Here is an 18,437-nt window from a genome sequence, read left to right on the forward strand (position 1 = left end):
AGCACTTTGGGAGGCCGAGGTGGGTGGATCACCTGAGGTCAGGAGTTCGAGGCCAGCCTGGCCAACATGGTAAAACCCCGTCTCTACTAAAAATACAAAAATTAGCTGGGCATTGTGGCGTGTGCCTGTAATCCTAGCCACTCAGGTGGCTGAGGCAGGAGAATCCCTTGAACCCAGGAGGGAGGGATTGCAGTGAGCTGAGATCGCACCACTGCACTGCAGTCTGGGTGATAGAATGAGACTCCATTTCAAAAAAAAAAATAAGGTCTTCGCAGATGTAATTAAGGATCTTGCGATGACATTATCCTGAATTTATGGTGGGCTTAATAAGAGAAAGGCAAGTCCTTATAAGAAAAAGGAGAGGCTGGGCTCAGTGGCTCACGCCTTAATCCCAGCACTTTGGGAGGCAGAGGAGGGAGGATTGCTTGACCCCAGGAGTTCGAGACCAGCCTGGACAACATAGGGAGACCCTGTCTCTACAAAAAAAGAAAAAGAAAAAAGGAGAGAGTCATTTGAGACTCACAGACACACAGAGAAGGCCAAGTGACGACAGAGGCAGAACGTGGAAGGCTGCATCTACAAGCTAAGAACTCCGAGGTTTCCCAGCAGCCACCAGAACCCAGGAGAGAGGAATAGGACACGCAGATTGTCCTCAGAGCCTCCAGAGGGAGCCAACCCTGCTGACAACCTCATTTCATTATTCTGGTCTCCTGAATTATGAGAAAATCACGTTCTGTTTTTTTTTTTTTTTTGAGACGGAGTCTCCCTCTGTCGCCCAGGCTGGAGTGCAGTGGCCGGATCTCAGCTCACTGCAACCTCCGCCTCCCAGGTTTACGCCATTCTCCTGCCTCAGCCTCTGCAGTAGCTGGGACTACAGGCGCCCGCCACCTCGCCCGGCTAGTTTTTTGTATTTTTTAGTAGAGACGGGGTTTCACCGGGTTAGCCAGGATGGTCTCCATCTCCTGACCTCGTGATCCACCCGTCTCGGCCTCCCAAAGTGCTGGGATTACAGGCTTGAGCCACCGCGCCCGGCCACGTTCTGTTGTTTTAAGCCTCCCAGTGTGTGGGCATTTGTTACAGCAGGCCCCAGGAAACTAATAGCATTCGCCTATTTACTTTATGTTTACTGTCTGTCTCCCCAAGGGCCACGAATTTTGTGTATTGTTCATTTCTATGAGCAGAAGCAGGCACAGAATAGGTATTAAGTACTTAATATGTGCCAGACGCTGTTTTAAGTGCTTTTACACGGTTTCACTCATTTCATCCTCATAGTAAGTAACGTTTTGGAGCAGACACTACTATTTACAGGGAGCAAACTGAGGCCCCAAGGGTAGTGGTCAGGATTCCAAGCTACTAAATGATGTTCCCTGGATAATTACAGAATCAGAAAACTAGGAGTCCGAAGGGCGACATCAGACACGTCCCAATCACCACGAAGCCTGGATTTCTCTCCCTCAACTGCAAACGAAAGGCATTAACTGGCTTTGCCCACAGCGTGGAGCCCAGAAGACAGACGAAGCTTTCACCTGCGCACGCGTTTACCCACAATGCACCCCGCGCCGGCGCGCGCTGCTCCGCCCCCTTTTGTATTACAAGCCGCGGCACTTTACGGCTCTCTTCCTCGTTCCTCCGGCGGGAACACGGCCCGTCCCGCCCCTTTCGCCCAGCGGGCCCCGCCCTACTCCGCGTGGATTGGTTAACCGCCCTTCTAGCCCGGTGCTGACTGGCTCGCGTCGCTGCCACTTTCTTTCAGCCCAGTGGCGCGCGGCGCGGCGTGGCGACGACCGCCGGAGCGTGTGCAGCGGCGGCGGCGGAAGTGGCCGGCGAGCCCGGTCCCCGCCGGCACCATGGTGAGGGCAGGGCAACGGCGGGGGTCTCACCGGGAGGCGGGGACAGCAGTCGTCGGGAGCCCTGCGGGCGGGCGCTGAGGGCTGGGTTGGCGCGGGGCGAACTTACGGTCCGAGCCTCGAGTCCCGTCCCCCGGCACAAGGCTGGGAAACTGATGCTGGAGACTGCAGGTGGTTCTACCACGTTCGTGTCTGGGATTTAGGGTTGCATGTACTTGTATCCACAGTAGAGTGGCCTCGCCTTACTTAGTTTTCGCATTTTGCAGGTTGGGAAACTGGGATAAAAAACGTGGGGATCCACCAAATGCAACAGAGAGTTTTTGGGTAGGGAAGGCGGTCCCTTACGCTTCGTACCCAGTCTGACCTCCCAGATTGAAAACTAGAGTGCTGGGAAGTAGGGGGCCAGTCTGAGTTGTGAAACTTTGTTTTAGGAATTTCAGAGCTTGTAAGATGCTTAAAATGCTAGCAGCAGAGCCTCCTAGGCCTCTTGTTTTCTGGCTGAAAAGTAGGCCTGGTGCTGGGGTGTGTTGTTTCTCCTTGGCTCACATAGCATATTATTCCAGGGGAAGGGGGCGTTTTGAGCTAGGGGTGGGCAAAGTACATCCTCCCCGCACACAGAAGGAAAAATTGCAGCCCAGGTCTCTGCAGGGCCACATTGCTTATGATTCTGGAAGTTCTGGATCTGGGCTAGAAAGTGCCCGTGTCTCCCAGTGTGCAGATAAGAAAAGGAATCCAGAGCTGGGAGTTTCCTGGCTCATCAGCATCTGGCCCTTCTTTTTTCAATGAGAGAAACCAAGGCCCTTGTTGGGGATGTGACTTCCAGACTGTGAGACAGTGGGAGATTCAGTAACCAGGAGGGCCCCCCAGGGGTGGCTGCATCAGAACTGTGGGTTAGTGAGAGAGCTCTCCCTAAATCCAGCTGGTAAGTGTGTAGTCACCCAACGGGTTCACCTTGCCTGCTTCCTAGACAGAGCCGATTTATCAAGACAGGGCAATTGCATTAGAGAAAGAGTATTTCACACAGAGCCAGCTATGCAGGAGACTGGAGTTTTATTACTGCTGAAATCAGTCTCCCCTGAGCATTAGGGGATCCGAGTTTTTAAAGATAATTTGGCGGGTAGGAGCTCAGGAAGTGGGGAGTGCTGATTGGTTGGAGCTTCCTGAGGTTGGAGATGGAGTCATTGGCAGGGGATTGAAGTGAGGTTTTCTTGCTGTCTTCTGTTCCTGGGTGGGATTGCAGGACTGGTTGAGCCAGATTACTGGTCTGGGTGGTGTCAGCTGATCCATCAAGTACAGGGTCTGCAAAATATCTCAAACACTGATCTTAGATTTTATTATAGTGATGTTATCCCTAGGAGCAATTTGGGGAGGTTCAGACTCTTGCAGCCAGAGGCTGTATGACCTGTAAACAATAATTTCTAATTGTGTAGCTTATTTGTTAGTCCTACAAAGGCAGACTGGTCCCCAGGCAAGAAGAGGGTCTTCGGGAAAGGGCTATTACCAATTTTGTTTCAGAGTCAAACTATACACTAAATCCGTTCCTGAGGTTAGTTCAGCCTATGCCCACAAATAAACAAGGACAGCTTAAAGGTTAGAAGCACGATGGAGTCGGTTAGGTCTGATCTCTTTTCACTGTCATAATTTCCTCAGTTACAATTTTTGCAAAGGCGGTTTCAAGAGCAAGGATTCAGAGAGCCTGTCCCTCTCTGCCATGTACTTAGAGGGCAGAGTTGGCATGAAAGACTGGGCAGAACTGGAAGGATCCATCCCTGTGTCACGTTTTGTGGAAGCAGGATCTTTGTTTTTCTTCCAACTATATTCCCAATGTGTAGAACGGTGCCTGGGCAAAGTGTGAACTCATTCATTCAGCCCCTTCCCACCTTCTGAACATCCAGAGTCCTGGCTGTGCAGCCATTTCCTGGAGGAGTGGCCAAGAATGGACAAGGCATCATGGGATGCACACTTCCAGTTCCCTGTGGTCAGGGCAGGGCCAGAAGGAGTGGCCTGGGTTAGGAGCAGGGATGGGCAATCCTGGACAGCTTCCTGAATTAGGAGGCACTGGATTAGGTCCTCGTGGATCTAGACCTGAGAACCAGATTCCAGATGCTCCAAGAAAGCCCACTAAACCCCCACCTCTCGGAGAGTGATTTTCCTGCCTCAGCCTCCCAAGTAGCTGGGATCACAGGCATGCGCCACCACGCCTGGATAATCTTTGTATTTTCAGTAGAGATGGGGTTTCACCATGTTGGCCAGGCTAGTCTTGAACCCCTGACCTCAGGTGATTCACCCACCTCGGTGTGTCAAAGTGCTGGTATTACAGGTGTGAGCCACTGCACTCTGCACTTTTTTTTCTTTTTTGGAACTGAGCTCTCACTCTGTCTTCCAGGCTGGAGTGCAGTGGCACAATCACTGCAGCCTCAACCTCACCGGCGCAAGTGATCCTCCCACCTCGGCCTCCCAAGTAGCTAGGACCACATGCATCACTAAACCTGGCTAATTTTTACATTTTTTGTAGAGACGGAATCTTGCTGTGTTGCCCAAGCTGGTCTCATACTCCTGGGCTCAAGTGATCCTCCCACCTCAGCCTCCGAAAGTGCTGTGATTACAGGCGCAAGCCACTGTGCCCGGCCTCACCTGGCACTTTGATGTATCTTCGTTTAAGATTTTGAGGATCCACCCCTTCCTCTGACCTCTTTCTCCGACAGAGTTTGGAGATGAGGATATAGGAGAAATCAAGATATATGGTCACAGCCTCAGGCCATTGCAGCCTTGGAGGGCCCAGGAGTCAGGCAACTCCCTGTCCAGCAGCCACTCCTTCCCTTACCTGTGGGGTGGGGCGAGTGTTCTGCCTTCCCTGCGTGCCTCCCTGGGTGGTGTGTGCATTTCTTTTGTGTATTTATTCAACAAATATTTACCGAGTACCTCTTATGTGCCTGGCCTTGTGCTTGGCCCTGGACAACGTCCACACCCACTTTGAGTGTTCCAGTCTAGCAAGGGACAGAGGTAATAAACAAGGTAATTAAAGACTGGCTGCATCCTATGATGGAAACAAACACCCACGAGGCAGAGAGTGACCATTAAGAGGGCCTGGCCAAAGGAGGTGACGTTTCAGCAGCCACGTGAAGGTCTGGGGAAGGTCACCCCAGGCAGAGGCAATAGCAGAAGTAAAGGTCAGGTGGCAGGAATGGGTGTGACGGCCAGTGTGGCAGAGCCTCTCAGGCCTGGCTCTGTAGCTGGCCTGGGGAGTGTTGTGAGCAGGTCTGCACCAACCCTATTTGGGTGTTTTTTGTTTTTTGGGTTTTTTTTTGAGATGAAATGTCACTGTCACCCAGGCTGCAGTGCAGTGGCACGATCTCAGCTCACTGCAGCCTCTGCCTTCTGGGTTCAAACGATTCTTCTGCCTCAGCCTCCCGAGTAGCTGGGACTACAGGTGTGCACCACCATGCTTGGCTAATTTTTGCATTTTTAATAGAGATGGAGTTTTACCATATTGGCCAGGCTGGTCTCGAACTCCTGCTCACTGCAGCCTCAGCCTCCTGGTTTCAAGCGATTCTCCTGCCTCAGCCTCCCGAGTGGCAGGGATTACAGGCGCCCGCCACCACGCCCAGCTAATTTTTGTATTTTAGTAGAGACGGGGTTTTGCCATGTTGGCCAGGCTGGTCTGGAACTCCTGACCTCAGGTGGTCACCCGCCTCAGCCTCCCAAAGTCCACATTACAGGTGAGAGCCGCTGTGGCTGTCCTACCAGCTCTCTTTGTTTCTCAGATGTTCTTTCTGCTGCTTTTGGATGGGACTGCAGGTGACAGGCAAGGAGGCCATGGGTCTTCCCAGGCTGTGCTCTTGGTCACTGGGACCAGGTGGTGACCCAAGAGGGGCTGTCACTGGCATGGAAGGTGTGTCTCCAGGCCACCTGCTGACAGTAGGGCGTCCGCCTCTGGGCAGCTCTGCCAGGGCCTTGCTGGATTTCCCTGGGCAGATCACTTCTGCTGTGGGTGCCGGCGCCTCCTCTGCAGAATGAGAGGTGGGCCTTAAAGAGCTAGCCTGACCTCTGCCCCTTCCCCGGTGATCCAGGAGGAGGTCCCAGGTCCCGTTCCTGTTACGGACTGGAGAAGTAAAACAGGCTTACTGAGGAAAACCCACGGCTTCTTCACAGTAAAGGGCAACCTGGGCATGGGACCCGTGTGCCAATCTGTGGCTCTTGTGTTTTCTCTGTGGTTGGTGGCACCCAGTCAGACACACGCCCAGCCGCCCGCAGCCCTCCTCCCCTGCCTCTCCGAGCAGCCGCCCCGGGGCCACATGGCCCCTTCTTCCCCCTTATCTGGCTCTTCCAGGAAGCCGGTGCAGGAAGCGGGCTTGGGCCTGGCTTCCTGCTGGCACCGACCTCCCCTGGGCAGCTTTTCTCAGGAAGGGGCTGTGCGATGTATGATTCCCTCCCCAGCCCCTTCCTTTCATAGGGGAGCCACCCCACCAGGGTTAAAGGCCATTTCCCGCCTCCACAGGGAGAGGCTTTCAAGTTCACACCCCCTGGAAAGGCGGCCACCCTGTGGATCAGGGTGGTAGCCAGGGCAGAACTCCCAGCAAAGGCTTCTGAGGTCAGGGCCACCTGGAATTCCAGTCACCAGGACGAGGCAAGGTGAAGCCTCTGTCCTGTGAGGCACTGTCTCGTCAGGGCCCCTTGGTGCTGGGACCTTCCTCACGGCAGTACTAGAACGGGCCTGTTATAGGACCCCGCACCCAGGCACAGCCCTGTGTCACCCCGAGGCAGCTCCCAGTGTACGGGCTGAGTTTTATGTTTCCGAAATGAAAGTGTTGATTTTCCCCCCAGTAATAGAAACACTACATATTTGACATAATAAATTCAGTAATGATGGAAAAAAAGTCTTGAAACCAGACGTGGTAGCGCATACCTGTAATTCCAGCTACTTGGGAGCTTGAAATGGGAGGATTCCCTGAGACCAAGAGTTCAAAGGCAGCTTGGGCAAGATAGCAAAACCCTGTCGCCCCCAAAAAAAAAAAAATCTTGAAAGTTCACCTTACCTGGTGACTTCCTGTCTTTGAAAATCCAGTTCAGGCTGGGGGTGATGGCTCATGCTGTTATCCCAGCACTTTGGGAGGACCAGGCGAGTGGGTCACTTGAGGTCAGGAGTTCAAGACCAACCTGGCCAACATGTAGAAACCCCATCTCTATTAAAAATACAAAAATTAGCCTGGCATGATGGCGCATCCCTGTAATCTCAGCTACTTGGGAGGCTGAGGCGGGAGGATCACTTGAACCCCGGAGGTGGAAGTTGTAGTGAGCCAGGATCACACCACTGCACTCCAGCCTGGGTGACAGGCTTGCTTCTCAGGCTCAAGTGATCCTCCTGCCTCAGCAACCGAGTAGCTGGGACTACAGGCGCATGCCACCATGCCCAGCAAAGTTTTGTATTTTTAGAGCAAGACTTCATCTGAAAAAATAAAAATAAAACCAGCTCAGATGTGGCCTTCTCTGATGGGACTGACCCCTGCAATGGGGCCTGGCGGTGTCAGTCTCGGCCAGTTGGGGCTGCCCTGCAAGGCATGGGCTTGTGCTTTCTTCAGATAGATAGGGCCAGGCCAGCTCTGTCCCCTCCTAGCTTCATAGTATCGGGCAAGTTCCCTGGTTTCCAAGCTGTAGCGTCCTCAACTCCATACTCACAGTAACCTCAACATGGATGCATCTCAGGCATACCAGTTTGAGCTTAAGATACAAGCATTAGGCCGGGCGCGGTGGCTCAAGCCTGTAATCCCAGCACTTTGGGAGGCCGAGACGGGCGGATCACGAGGTCAGGAGATCGAGACCATCCTGGCTAATACAGTGAAACCCCGTCTCTAATAGAAAATACAAAAAACTAGCCAGGCTACGAGGCGGGCGCCTGTAGTCCCAGCTACTCGGGAGGCTGAGACAGGAGAATGGCGTGAACTCAGGAGGCGGAGCTTGCAGTGAGCTGAGATCCAGCCACTGCACTCCAGCCTGGGCGGCAGAGCAAGACTCCGTCTCAAAAAAAAAAAAAGATACAAGCATTAGACCAAGCGCGATGGCTCATGCCTGTAATCCCAGCACTTTGGGAAGCTGAGGCAGGTGGATCACCTGAGGTCTGGAGTTTGAGACTAGCCTGGCCAACATGGTGAAACCCCACCTCTACTAAAAATATAAAAATTAGCTGGGTGTGGTGACGCACGCTTGTTGTCCCCAGCTGCTTGGGAGGCTGAGGCAAGCTGCTTGGGAGGCTTGAACACAGGAAGTGGAGGTTGCAGTGAGCCGTGATTGTACCACTGTACTCCATCCTGGGTGACAGAGCGAGACTCTGTCTCAAAAAAAAAAAATTGACCAGAGTGTTCAGCACCAAGAGCAGGTGGTGGCCACCTATGGGAGGAGGGAGGGTATGTGAGGCTTTTCTTCCTAATCCAAGAGGCAGGTGTGTGTTCCGGGGCTGGGCAGAGTAAGGAAATGGCATTTCCGGTGGAGAGTGATTGACACACACTCCTGTGCGCCCCTTCCACAGTACCGCACCATCTTTGGGTCGTGGGTGGGACTCGAGACCAGAGCTCCCAGGCGCTGATCAGACAGACAAATCATGCAGCTTTATTTGCCTTTCAGCTTCCCTTGTCACTGTTGAAGACGGCTCAGAATCACCCCATGGTGAGTACTCAGTGGTCTGGGACAGCCTGTTTGAGAGGGGGCCAGCCTCAGCACAGGGGCGGCGGCTGAGAAGATGGCTTCCTGCCTGTCCACCAGCACGGCAGCTTGCTCCCTCCTCCCTCCCCAGGCGTGTCCACACCCCTGTCATTTCTGCTACTTGTAAGAGTAATACATACATACTTACTAAAAATTTAATGGGCCATTTGTTTTTGCGGCAGAGTCTTGCTCTGTCGCCCGGGCTGGAGTGCAGTGGCTGGATCTCAGCTCACTGCAAGCTCCGCCTCCCGGGTTTACGCCATTCTCCTGCCTCAGCCTCCCGAGTAGCTGAGACTACAGGCGCCCGCCACCTCGCCCAGCTAGTTTTTGTATTTTTTAGTAGAGACGGGGTTTCACCGTGTTAGCCAGGATGGTCTCGATCTCCTGACCTCGTGATCCGCCCGTCTCGGCCTCCCAAAGTGCTGGGATTACAGGCTTGAGCCACCGCGCCCGGCCTTACATACATACTTACTAAAAATTTAATGGGCCAGTTGCAGTGGCTCACGTCTGTAATCCCAGCACTTTGCGAGGCTGAGACAGGAGGATCGCCTGAACTCAGGAGTTCAAGATCAACCTGGGCAAGAAGAAGAACTTAAAATTTAGCCAGATGAGGTGGTGTGTGCCTACAGTCACAGCTACGCAGGAGACTGAGGCGAGAGAATTGACTGATGCCAGGAGTTTGAGGCTGCAGTGAGCTATGATGACACCACTGTGCTCCAGTCTGAGCGACAGTGAGACCTTGTCTCTAAAAAAAGAAAAAAAATTAATGAGGGAGTTCTGCAGCCATACCACCCTGAATGCGCCCGATCTCATCTGATCTCGGAAGCTAAGCAGGGTTGGGCCTGGTTAGTACTTGGATGGGAGAAAATTAATGAGGTGGAAGGATCACTTGAGCCCAGGAGTTCAAATCCAACCTGGGCAATATAGCAAGACCCTGTCTCTTAAAAAAATAAAAAGAACTTCAGGCTGGGCGTGGTGGCTCATGCCTGTTATCCCAACACTTTGGGAGGCTGAGGCTAGAGGATGGCTTGAGCCCAGGAGTTCGGAGACCAGCCTGGGCAACAAGGAGAAACCACGCCTCTCCATAAAATATAAAAATTAGCTGGGTGTAGTGGTGTGTGCCTGTAGTTCCAGTTACTCGGGAGCCTAAGGCAGGAGGATCACCTGAGCCTGGGGCGTTTGAGGCTGCAGGTCTAACCTGGGCAACAGTGAGACTCTTGTCTCCAAAAAATGATAATATTACATACTAACACTTCAGTTAAAGTGCACAATTTAGTGGCATTTGGTGCAGTCACAGTGTTGTGTAACCACCACCTCTCTCTAGGCCGGAACATTTCCGTCTCCCCAAAAGGAAACCCCGTCTCTATCAGCAGTCGCTTCCTAGCCCCAGCCCCTGATGAGCACGAGGCAGCTGCCGTCTCTGTGGGGTTGCCTATTCCGGATATATCCCATGCATGTGAGCGGAGACCATGAGGCCTCTGGAGTCTGGTAGCTGTCACTCAGCACCGTGTTTTGAGGTTCATCCACGCTGTGGCCTGTGTCAGTGCCTCATTCCTTATAGCCAGACGATAGATACTCCGTGGAGCGGATACTTACCACATTTTGTTTATCTGTTCGTGTGCTGATAGGCATCTGGGCTCTTTCCCCTTTTTGGCTATTGCGAATAGTGTCACTGTGAACGTTCACACACACATATTTGTATAGTTGTCTGTGTTCATTTCTCTCGGGCACATGCCTAAGTTGAATCATTTAAAAATCTCAGCCTTGGTGGGAGGCCAAGGCGGGTGGATCACCTGAAGTCAGGAGTTCAAGACCAGCCAACATGGTGACACCCCCATCTCTACTAAAACATTATCTGGGTGTGGTGGCAGGCGCCAGCTACTTGGGAGGCTGAGGCAGGAGAATCGCTTGAACCCGAAAGGCAGAAGTTGCAGTGAGCTGAGATCACGCCATTGCATTCCAGCCTGGGCAACAAGAGCGAGACTTCGTCTCAAAAGCAAAACTCAGCCTTGGACTGAGCGCAGTGGCTAATGCCTATAATCTCAGCACTCTGGGAGGCCAAGACAGGAGGATCACTTGAGCCCAGGAGTTTGGGACCAGTCTGGACAACAGTGAGACCCCACTTCTACAAAAGGAAAATAAATTAACCGCGTGTGGTAGTGTGAGCTTGTAGTTTCAGCTACTAGGGAAACTGAGGTGGGAGGATGACTTGAGCCCAGGAGGTCGAGGCTGCAGTGAGCCGTGCTCACGACACTGTACTCCAGTCTGGGCAACAGAGCAAGACCTTGTCTCATAAAAGACATCAAAAAACTCAGCCTTTTTCGAACAGCAGCATATCTTCAGAATGATGTGCTACTTATCTTTGTTCTCAAAACATATCAAAATAGACGAGTAATTATTACAGTGCAAAACAGCATTTGCGGAACACCACAGCCCAAATATCTGGTGTTGTGGGGGTGCCTGCCGGACCGGCCTAGCTGTGCCCACCTGGCCCCCAGCCACCCTGGATCAGTGGCCACCGTCACCATTGTCTCACTCATTCCTTTAAACATTTCTGTGTTTCTTAATTTTTTCTTTTTTAAGACCAAGTCTCACTCTGTTACTCAGGCTGGAGTGCAGTGGTGCGGTCTCAGCTCACTGCAACCTCTGCCTGCTGGGTTCAAACAATTCTTCTGCCTCAGGCTCCCAAGTAGCTGGGACTACAGGCACGCACCACCATGCCCAGCTAATTTTTGTATTTTTAGTAGAGATGGGGTTTCACCATGTTGGTCAGGATGGTCTCAGTCTCTTGACCTCGTGATTCGCCCCCGTCAGCCTCCCAAAGTGCTGGGATTACAGACCTGAGCCACCACGCCCAGCCCAGTATCATTTTTAAATTGTACAAAGGTTGGCGTCATGATAGACTGTCTAACTGCCAGTGAAGTGTATAGTGGAGGCAGAGCCTGTCACCCGTAAGAAAGGCCATTTAGGGGTCTGGGAGCTGTGGGCTGAGGTCTGGAGGTGGTGGTCCGTCTCACGGGGCAGAGCTGCATCTCCTGGGGGGCCCATGGCGCAGGGCTCCAGGGCCATAGCCGACCTCTGGCCTGTCTCTCTTCCAGTTGGTGGAGCTGAAAAATGGGGAGACGTACAACGGACACCTGGTGAGCTGCGACAACTGGATGAACATTAACCTGCGAGAAGTCATCTGCACGTCCAGGGTGGGTACTGCGCCCACCAATGGGGGTGGTATGCAGGGGTGGACACTCATCATCCTCCCTCCCTGGGCCTCATGGGAGGAGTTAGTGGGGGAGGCCGCCTAGGACTGCTCATCCTGACAGGGGTCAGTGGGGAGGGACAGGGCAGGGTGGGCCAGGCCACCAAGTCCCCTAGCACACCCTGGACTTTGACCCTGCGTGAGGCTGCCCCCCAACCCACCCTTTCCTGCTGTGTGTCTGTTGGTGCCACCCCTGACCTGGGCCCGGGGATTCCCTGTGGCTCAGGTCGGGGCAGCCCCCTCCAGGGAAGGTCCAAGCCTCCCAGGCTCTGCTGCCTTTAGTCCAGCCTGGATGTTGCCTGGACTCTGTGGGCCATGGTAGCTTGGCCATGGGATGTCCGGAATGCCCAGGTCACGGTGGGCAGGGGCAGTGCCAGGACCCGGTGGGCCAGGAGCCACCAGCCAGAGCCCAAGACCGGGAAGTGCCTCGCTAGGAGCGCTGCTGGGTCGGCCGGGGCTGGAAGATGGTTCCCCTGGTGTCATGGGCCTTCCCTGCCCCTGGGAGGACCCATGGAGCACTGAGGAGGAGGTCAGGCATGGTGCTGAAGGCAGCGGCTCCCTTGGACTCCTCCCACCAACCTTCCCTGACACCATCTGTCTTGTCTCCCTGTGGGTGACAGCCCCCCATGGTATAGTGAGGAAACTGCTGGGGAGCTTGGAGTGCCTGCCTGGGGTCACCTTGACAGGACAACAGGGCTCGGGCGGGGGGGGGGCGCTCCTTCCTGAAGTGGCCTTGTCTTGCCCTGACCCCCAGCCCGACCCAGGACTGGGCCTCTCATCAGCACAGGGTGGGGACAGGTGGTGGGGCTGCTGTGCAGCAGCGCTAGAAGCTCTAGAAGCTGCTTGCTGGGTTTCGTGCCATAGCCTCTCGGAGGGCGTCTGGGTGGGTCCAGTCCGGCTGTGTGGGACGGTGCCTCGGTGCAGAACCGCGTGCCTCCCACCTGCGGCCAGCGGGGCTCTTTCCCCTTCCGGCATTGGAATCACCAGGTGTGTTGCGTGCGTGAGCGTGTGCGGTCTTTTGGACACTTCCAGGTCCTAGACATGAGAAGCCTGTTAATTCAGAGGCTGTGTGGTCTCCAGGGGTTGGTGTGGCCTCTGCCGCCAGCTTCGAGTGGACGGGTGGGTGACTTTCCCTGGGCAGCCTGCCTCTGTGGCTGGGCGGTGATGCTGCCGTCACAGGTGGCTGGGAGGAGAGGCGATGGGACCTCACATTGTCCCCGTGGGAGCGGGGCCCTCCCTCCCTCAGAGGCAGGCCTCAGGATGCAGAGAGCCCCCCAGGCTGAGGGACCTCTGGAGCGCTGTGGGCAGGAGGCAGGGGCCTCCCTGCAGTGAGCTCAGGCCCTGCCCAGGTTCCTGCACGAGGAAGCCTCTGGGCCCTGCCTGGGAGAGCTGGGCGCCAAGCCGCCTGCCCAGGCCTGAGCCCCCACAGAACCATAGTGTGTCCACCCCATGAGCCCTTGAGGGGTTCCTAGGACAGTGAGCACCCAAAGGGGCTGTTCATCCCCGCCCAGCGCTGGGCCAGGCCACACCCACCCAGGCATAGAGGAGAGTGTCTGACGGGAGGACTTGGGGATTCAGGCAGGTGAGGCCTTTTAGGGGCCAGAGTTATCCAGATGAGAAGTGGGAAAACCGCGTGCAAAGTCCTGGGGGCAAGCCCATGGCGTGTGTTCCGGAAACAGAAAGTTCCATCTAGAGGGAATGTCATCAGGGGCTGGGAGAGGACCGCCAGGGCGGGGCAGGGTCTCGGGCCCTAGGGAGTCCTGCTGAGGCTCTTAGACCTTGCCCCCAAGACAGAGGGGCCCATGGGTGGGTTCCAAGCAGGAAGATTCTGTGATCTGACTTCTAAGGGCATCTGGGGCAAAGGCCATCTAGGCGTCACACGTGGATCTGTCCAGGAACCTGGGTGGTGGGGGGGGACTGGGGAACTGATAAGGTAGGAATGGCCCTGGCCCCTGCTAATCCCTCGATCTGTCCCAGTGGGGGCCTCAGGGAGGCATTGCAGCGTGAGTCTGTGACTTTGCAAGGCCCGCATTTCTCCAGTCTCGGTTAGCTCTCCTAACACTGGCATCACTGGAAGCTGCCCTTGAGCCACCCTGGCAGGACCCAAGTTCCCCCATCCCCCACCCCTCTTCACCCACCACCCTAGGCCTGTAGCTTGCTCGCATGTCCCTGCACCCAACTCAGGCCCTGTTGGGAGACACTGGGATGAATGAATGAGTCAGGGCACATAGAGAGGCTTCCAGAAGTGAGGGGGGCTGGGGCAGGAGGAGGAGTAGCTGGGCTTTGGGCTGCAGGTGAAGAATCCCAACCCCAACCGGAGAGAGCCCATCCCAGGCTGGAGGGAGCCCCAGTCAGCCACTCCTGAGCCAGGCCCACGGGCAGAGGATAGGAGTCAGTTTTCCTTGTGGGTGCACAAGGGGGCTGCGCCTACCACACCCACCCTTGCTGCTGGGTGAAGGATTGCCTGGGATCAGGAGAGATCCTGCCTGCAGGGTGGACACCTTTCCACGTGTCTCCTGGGACAGACTGTGCAGCTTGCCGGGGTGGTGCGGGGTGCAGGCTGGGTGGGATCTGCAGGGCCTCCCACAGATCTGAGACCCTGCTCCCAGTGCTGGGCCAGACAGCCTGGTAATAACCGGCTCCTCGGCCAGGCGCGGTGGCTCACACCTGTAATCCCAGCACTTTGTGAGGCCGAGGCGGGTAGATCATGAGGTCAGGAGATCGGGACCATGAGGTCAGGAGATCGAGACCATCCTGGCTAACACGGTGAAACCCTGTCTCTACTAAAAATACAAAAAAATTAGCCGGGCGTGGTGACTGGTGCCTATAGTCCCAGCTACTCAGGAGGCTGAGGCAGGAGAATAGCGTGAACCTGGGAGGCGGAGGTTGCAGTGAGCCGAGATCGCACCACTACACTCCAGCCTGGGTGACAGAGCAAGACTCTGTTTCAAAAAAATAAAAGTAAAAGTAAAATTAAAAAATAGGGCCAGGCACGGTGGCTCACGCCTGTAATCCCAGCACTTTGGGAAGCTGAGGTAGGAGGATCACAAGGTCAGGAGATCGAGACCATCCTGGCTAACACGGTGAAACCCTGTCTCTACTAAAAATACAAAAAAATTAGCCAGGCATCTGTAATCCCAGCTAATCGAGAGGCTGAGGCGGGAGAATTGCTTGATCCCAGAAGGCGGAGGTTGCAGTGAGCCAAGATCGTGCCACTGCAGTCCAGCCTGGGTGCTAGAGTGAGACTCTATCTCAAAAATAAATAAAACCCGCTCCCCTTCTCCGCAGGACGGGGACAAGTTCTGGCGGATGCCCGAGTGCTACATCCGTGGCAGCACCATCAAGTACCTGCGCATTCCTGACGAGATCATTGACATGGTCAAGGAGGAGGTGGTGGCCAAGGGCCGCGGCCGTGGAGGCCTGCAGCAGCAGAAGCAGCAGAAAGGCCGCGGCATGGGCGGCGCCGGCCGAGGTGGGTCTCCCATCCACAGTGGACATACCTGGGGCGGGAGGACAGCCACACGTGGCATCCCTCCCTCTCGGGGTTGGCCTTCTTGGCTAGTGCCCTTGCAGCACTGCCTCGGAGCCTCCCGACCCTCCCGGGCCCCCCTCCTGGTTTTTGGCCATGAGCCGAGGCCCAGCCAGAGGAGCCCGGAGACCTGGGACTCAGTCCTCCTCTCACTGCGCCTCCTGGTAGTCCTCAGGGCACATCAAGTCACCTCCCCAAGCCTCAGTTTCCCTTCTGAGAGGGTCTGGCGGTGCCCACCTGTCCAGGCCGCTGGCAAGGACTCCACTTGGGGCCTGGTGTGGGGCCCTTTCCCTGCCGTGGCTCTGTCCAGAGCCAAGGTAACCGCCCCCAGCAGAGATGATGAATTGGCATAAAATTCCATTTGTTAGGCCCAGGGGCCATCTGTAGCCCCTGCCCCTCCTCACCTCTCTGTCCCCAGCTCTTGTGTTTTCAGGGGGACCTGGGCTTTGCGTCTTCCATCCATGGGCACTGCTGGTGTGCCGGGCTCAGGTGCCAGCCTGGGGGCTTGCAGCACGGCAGCCTGGCCCCGGCAGGCCCCAGGTGCCAATTCTGAGTGCAGGCTCACGAGGTGGTCAGGAGTGAGTCCGAGGGAGGGATGGGGATAGTACTCCAGGCAGGGAACTTTGGGGATCTCAGGGTGGGTGGGGCCTCTGGGGTCCCAGGCCTGGCTCCTTCCCAGCACTTGGGGTCAAAGTTGTTGAGAGAGTGGGTCGGGTCCTACCTAGGGAAGTTGGGGTTTTTCTCTGGCTGCTCTGCAGGAAGCCACGGGGCCATGGGGTGCAGATAGCAGCCTCGCAGTAACTCCCACCAGGCCGTGCACCCTGGCACAGCTGGCCCTCCCTGGTGAGAGGGGAGGTTGGTGGCCTGGGCCAGTGTTGGCCTCTGGCCTCTGTCCCCACAGGGCCTGGTGGCCTCTGGCTGGTGAGAGCCCTGACCTCTTGGATCCTCTAAATCTGGATCCCTGACCCCACCTTCACGGGGTTGAGGTCTACAGAGGAGACAGTGATTCCAGTTCCTGTTGGGGTCAGTCCTCCTGTCTCCAGACCTCCCCGGCCCAAGGCTGAGATTCCGAGCGGGCTCTGTGGAGGGCCAGAGCTATGCTGCCTGCAGCTCTGGCCTCTGGTCCCTGGTACCGGCACATGGGCCGCAGGGCCAGCTCCTCTTGCTGGCCTTGGCTCTCCTGCTGTTTGAAGCTCCAGCTTTGATTTCCTCAAGCATTCGTCCAGCTAGAAAGTTCTCTGAAACGGCTCCCTAGGCGGGGCTCACAGAGCTGGGGTCCCTGAGGGAGACGGAGAGGGAGGGATCGATGCGGGGTCCCGGCCCACCCAGCCTGCTGCATCCAGGCCTGGCCTGTGGTGGGGGTGGCATGAAGGGGTGCTGGGCACACAGACGGTGTGGTGACAGGCGTGCCCTGCGTGCAGCCTGCTCAGGATTACTGTGGGCGCCGCTGCAGTGTCCACTCAGTGAGTCCCTGGGGCCCTCATCTCCCAGGACTCTGTCTCCTGGGACCCCCCCGTCACCTCCCCAGTGGCCACATGCTCCCACCTCAGGGGCTTCATGGAAAATGTCATTTGGCCTCATGGTCTCCTATCTCTGTGGCCTCAGGCCAGGTGGGGAGTCCCCTCCCCTTCTCCGTTCCTGGGGCTGGATTCACAGAAACCCCTCTTCTGTTTTCCTCCCGGCAGGTGGATGAGGGGCCATGGGTGGCCCTGGAGCGTGGGAGGCCCCCCCAGGCAGCCCCCAGCCTGGCCTACTGCCCTAGTCTCTGCTCCACCCCTCTCTCACCTCCCCCTCCTCCAGGAAGCCCTTCTGGCTTTGTCGTTTAGGAAGCCTGCCCCAACCCACCATGTGACTTAGTGCCCTCTGTTGCCTAGTAACCCCCCTGCATCCCTGGGGGTTGGGTCTAGTCCCATAATGAGGATGCCCGGGAGTTCCCGCCTTCCTCAGATGCTCTGCCCCATGGAGGAGATCCAAAGCACCCTCAGTCCCCACCTCACATATGAGGAAGCTGAGCCTGGGGACTTAGGTGACCTGGACTAGAGTTTCAGGGCACTGGGATCCTGTGGAAGGTCCCACTCACCTGGCCCTGCTGCATCCCCCTCTCTCTGTTCTCTAGGTGTGTTTGGCGGCCGGGGCCGAGGTGGGATCCCGGGCACAGGCAGAGGCCAACCAGAGAAGAAGCCGGGCAGACAGGCGGGCAAACAGTGAGCCCACCCAGACCGGCCGCTGCGCCCCCTCCTGCCAGGGCGGCGATTCCGCTCCACAGTCTCGGACAGATCTGCTCAGAAAGGAAGAGGCGGGAGTCAGGGGGAACCCCTTCGTGTTTTGCGACCCTCCCTTTTAGGTGAAGTCCCTTTTTCTTGCTAAAACCGGCAATTCTCCAGTTGGAAATGTTATTTGGTGTGTTTGGTTTTGTGAAGCGGCCGTCCCAAAGCTGGCTGGATTCCTGGAAGAGTCTGTGTTGAAGGCATCTTTCAAGCCCTCACTCTGGTTCTCAGGGCGGCATTTTCCAGACGGGTTTGTTTTGCATTTCTCGGAGCCTCTCTGAGCAGTGACCAGACGGGAGATTTTTATTTTAAGCTGTTCACGCTGGGACTGACAGCCTGCAGAGTTTCTCTGGGCGCGGCCCCAAAATTGCCTTCAAAACAAACCCGGGACGGTTGAAAGCCTTCGAACCCGTGCACAGGATGCCTTGGGCCCTGGCCCATCGCTTCCTCTCTTGTGTTACAAAAATAAAAACAAATAAAACTACACACCGCACATCCACTGTTCCTTTTGAGCATCTGGGCGCACCTAGTGGGTCTCCTGCCCTCTGTCCATCTCTGGGCTCTCGGGAAATCACCGTTCCCGTAAGGGAAGCTTCCTTTTTAGAGATCTCACCAGGCGTCAGCGTCACAGTGGGGTCCTGATACCCTTTTACAAAAGGCAAGACCAGCATCTAGACAGTGGGGCCCTTGAGAGTCCCCGGCGCCCCCACACCAGGTTGTCCTATACACTCCCCTTTGTGGAGATGTTAATGCTGAGGGGTGTGTGAGGAGGGAAGTCCCAGGCAAGGGCCACACATGGTCCCCATCACCCCTTCCCGGGTGGCCTGGGCTCCATCATCTATCCC

The 18,437-nt window shown here is 55.9% G+C and overlaps 1 protein-coding gene and 1 long non-coding RNA gene across 3 annotated transcripts; one reads left to right on the plus strand and one right to left on the minus strand.

The window, feature by feature from the left end:
• Positions 1–1,582: 1,582 nt before the first annotated feature.
• On the plus strand, positions 1,583–18,087 carry LSM4 (LSM4 homolog, U6 small nuclear RNA and mRNA degradation associated). Of its 2 annotated transcripts, none has more exons than XM_023229691.1 (5): positions 1,583–1,850; positions 8,466–8,507; positions 11,642–11,740; positions 15,085–15,268; positions 17,442–18,087. In XM_023229691.1, exons 1-5 carry the CDS (start codon positions 1,848–1,850, stop codon positions 17,531–17,533), a joined length of 420 nt encoding a protein of 139 aa, XP_023085459.1. In that variant the 5' UTR covers positions 1,583–1,847; the 3' UTR covers positions 17,534–18,087. The 2 variants fall into 2 exon arrangements, with proteins under 2 accessions (XP_023085459.1, XP_023085458.1); XM_023229690.1 differs by lacking the exon at positions 1,583–1,850 and adding an exon at positions 8,219–8,248.
• LOC116418568 lies at positions 14,950–17,543 on the minus strand. The gene is made up of 3 exons (XR_004228656.1): positions 17,406–17,543; positions 15,730–16,604; positions 14,950–15,296 (listed from the first exon to the last, which is right to left on the minus strand). It is a non-coding gene; the product is annotated as an uncharacterized LOC116418568 (long non-coding RNA).
• Positions 18,088–18,437: the final 350 nt, after the last annotated feature.

This window comes from Piliocolobus tephrosceles, chromosome 21 (genome assembly GCF_002776525.5).
Source record: "Piliocolobus tephrosceles isolate RC106 chromosome 21, ASM277652v3, whole genome shotgun sequence".
Taxonomy (NCBI): domain Eukaryota; kingdom Metazoa; phylum Chordata; class Mammalia; order Primates; family Cercopithecidae; genus Piliocolobus; species Piliocolobus tephrosceles.

Excerpts from the sequence above, each read along its gene's own strand:
- LSM4 (XM_023229690.1), top strand. Across the intron at positions 8,508-11,641 it reads CGGCTCAGAATCACCCCATG|TTGGTGGAGCTGAAAAATGG; the intron begins GTGAGTACTCAG and ends TCTCTCTTCCAG. Across the intron at positions 15,269-17,441 it reads CATGGGCGGCGCCGGCCGAG|GTGTGTTTGGCGGCCGGGGC; the intron begins GTGGGTCTCCCA and ends TCTGTTCTCTAG.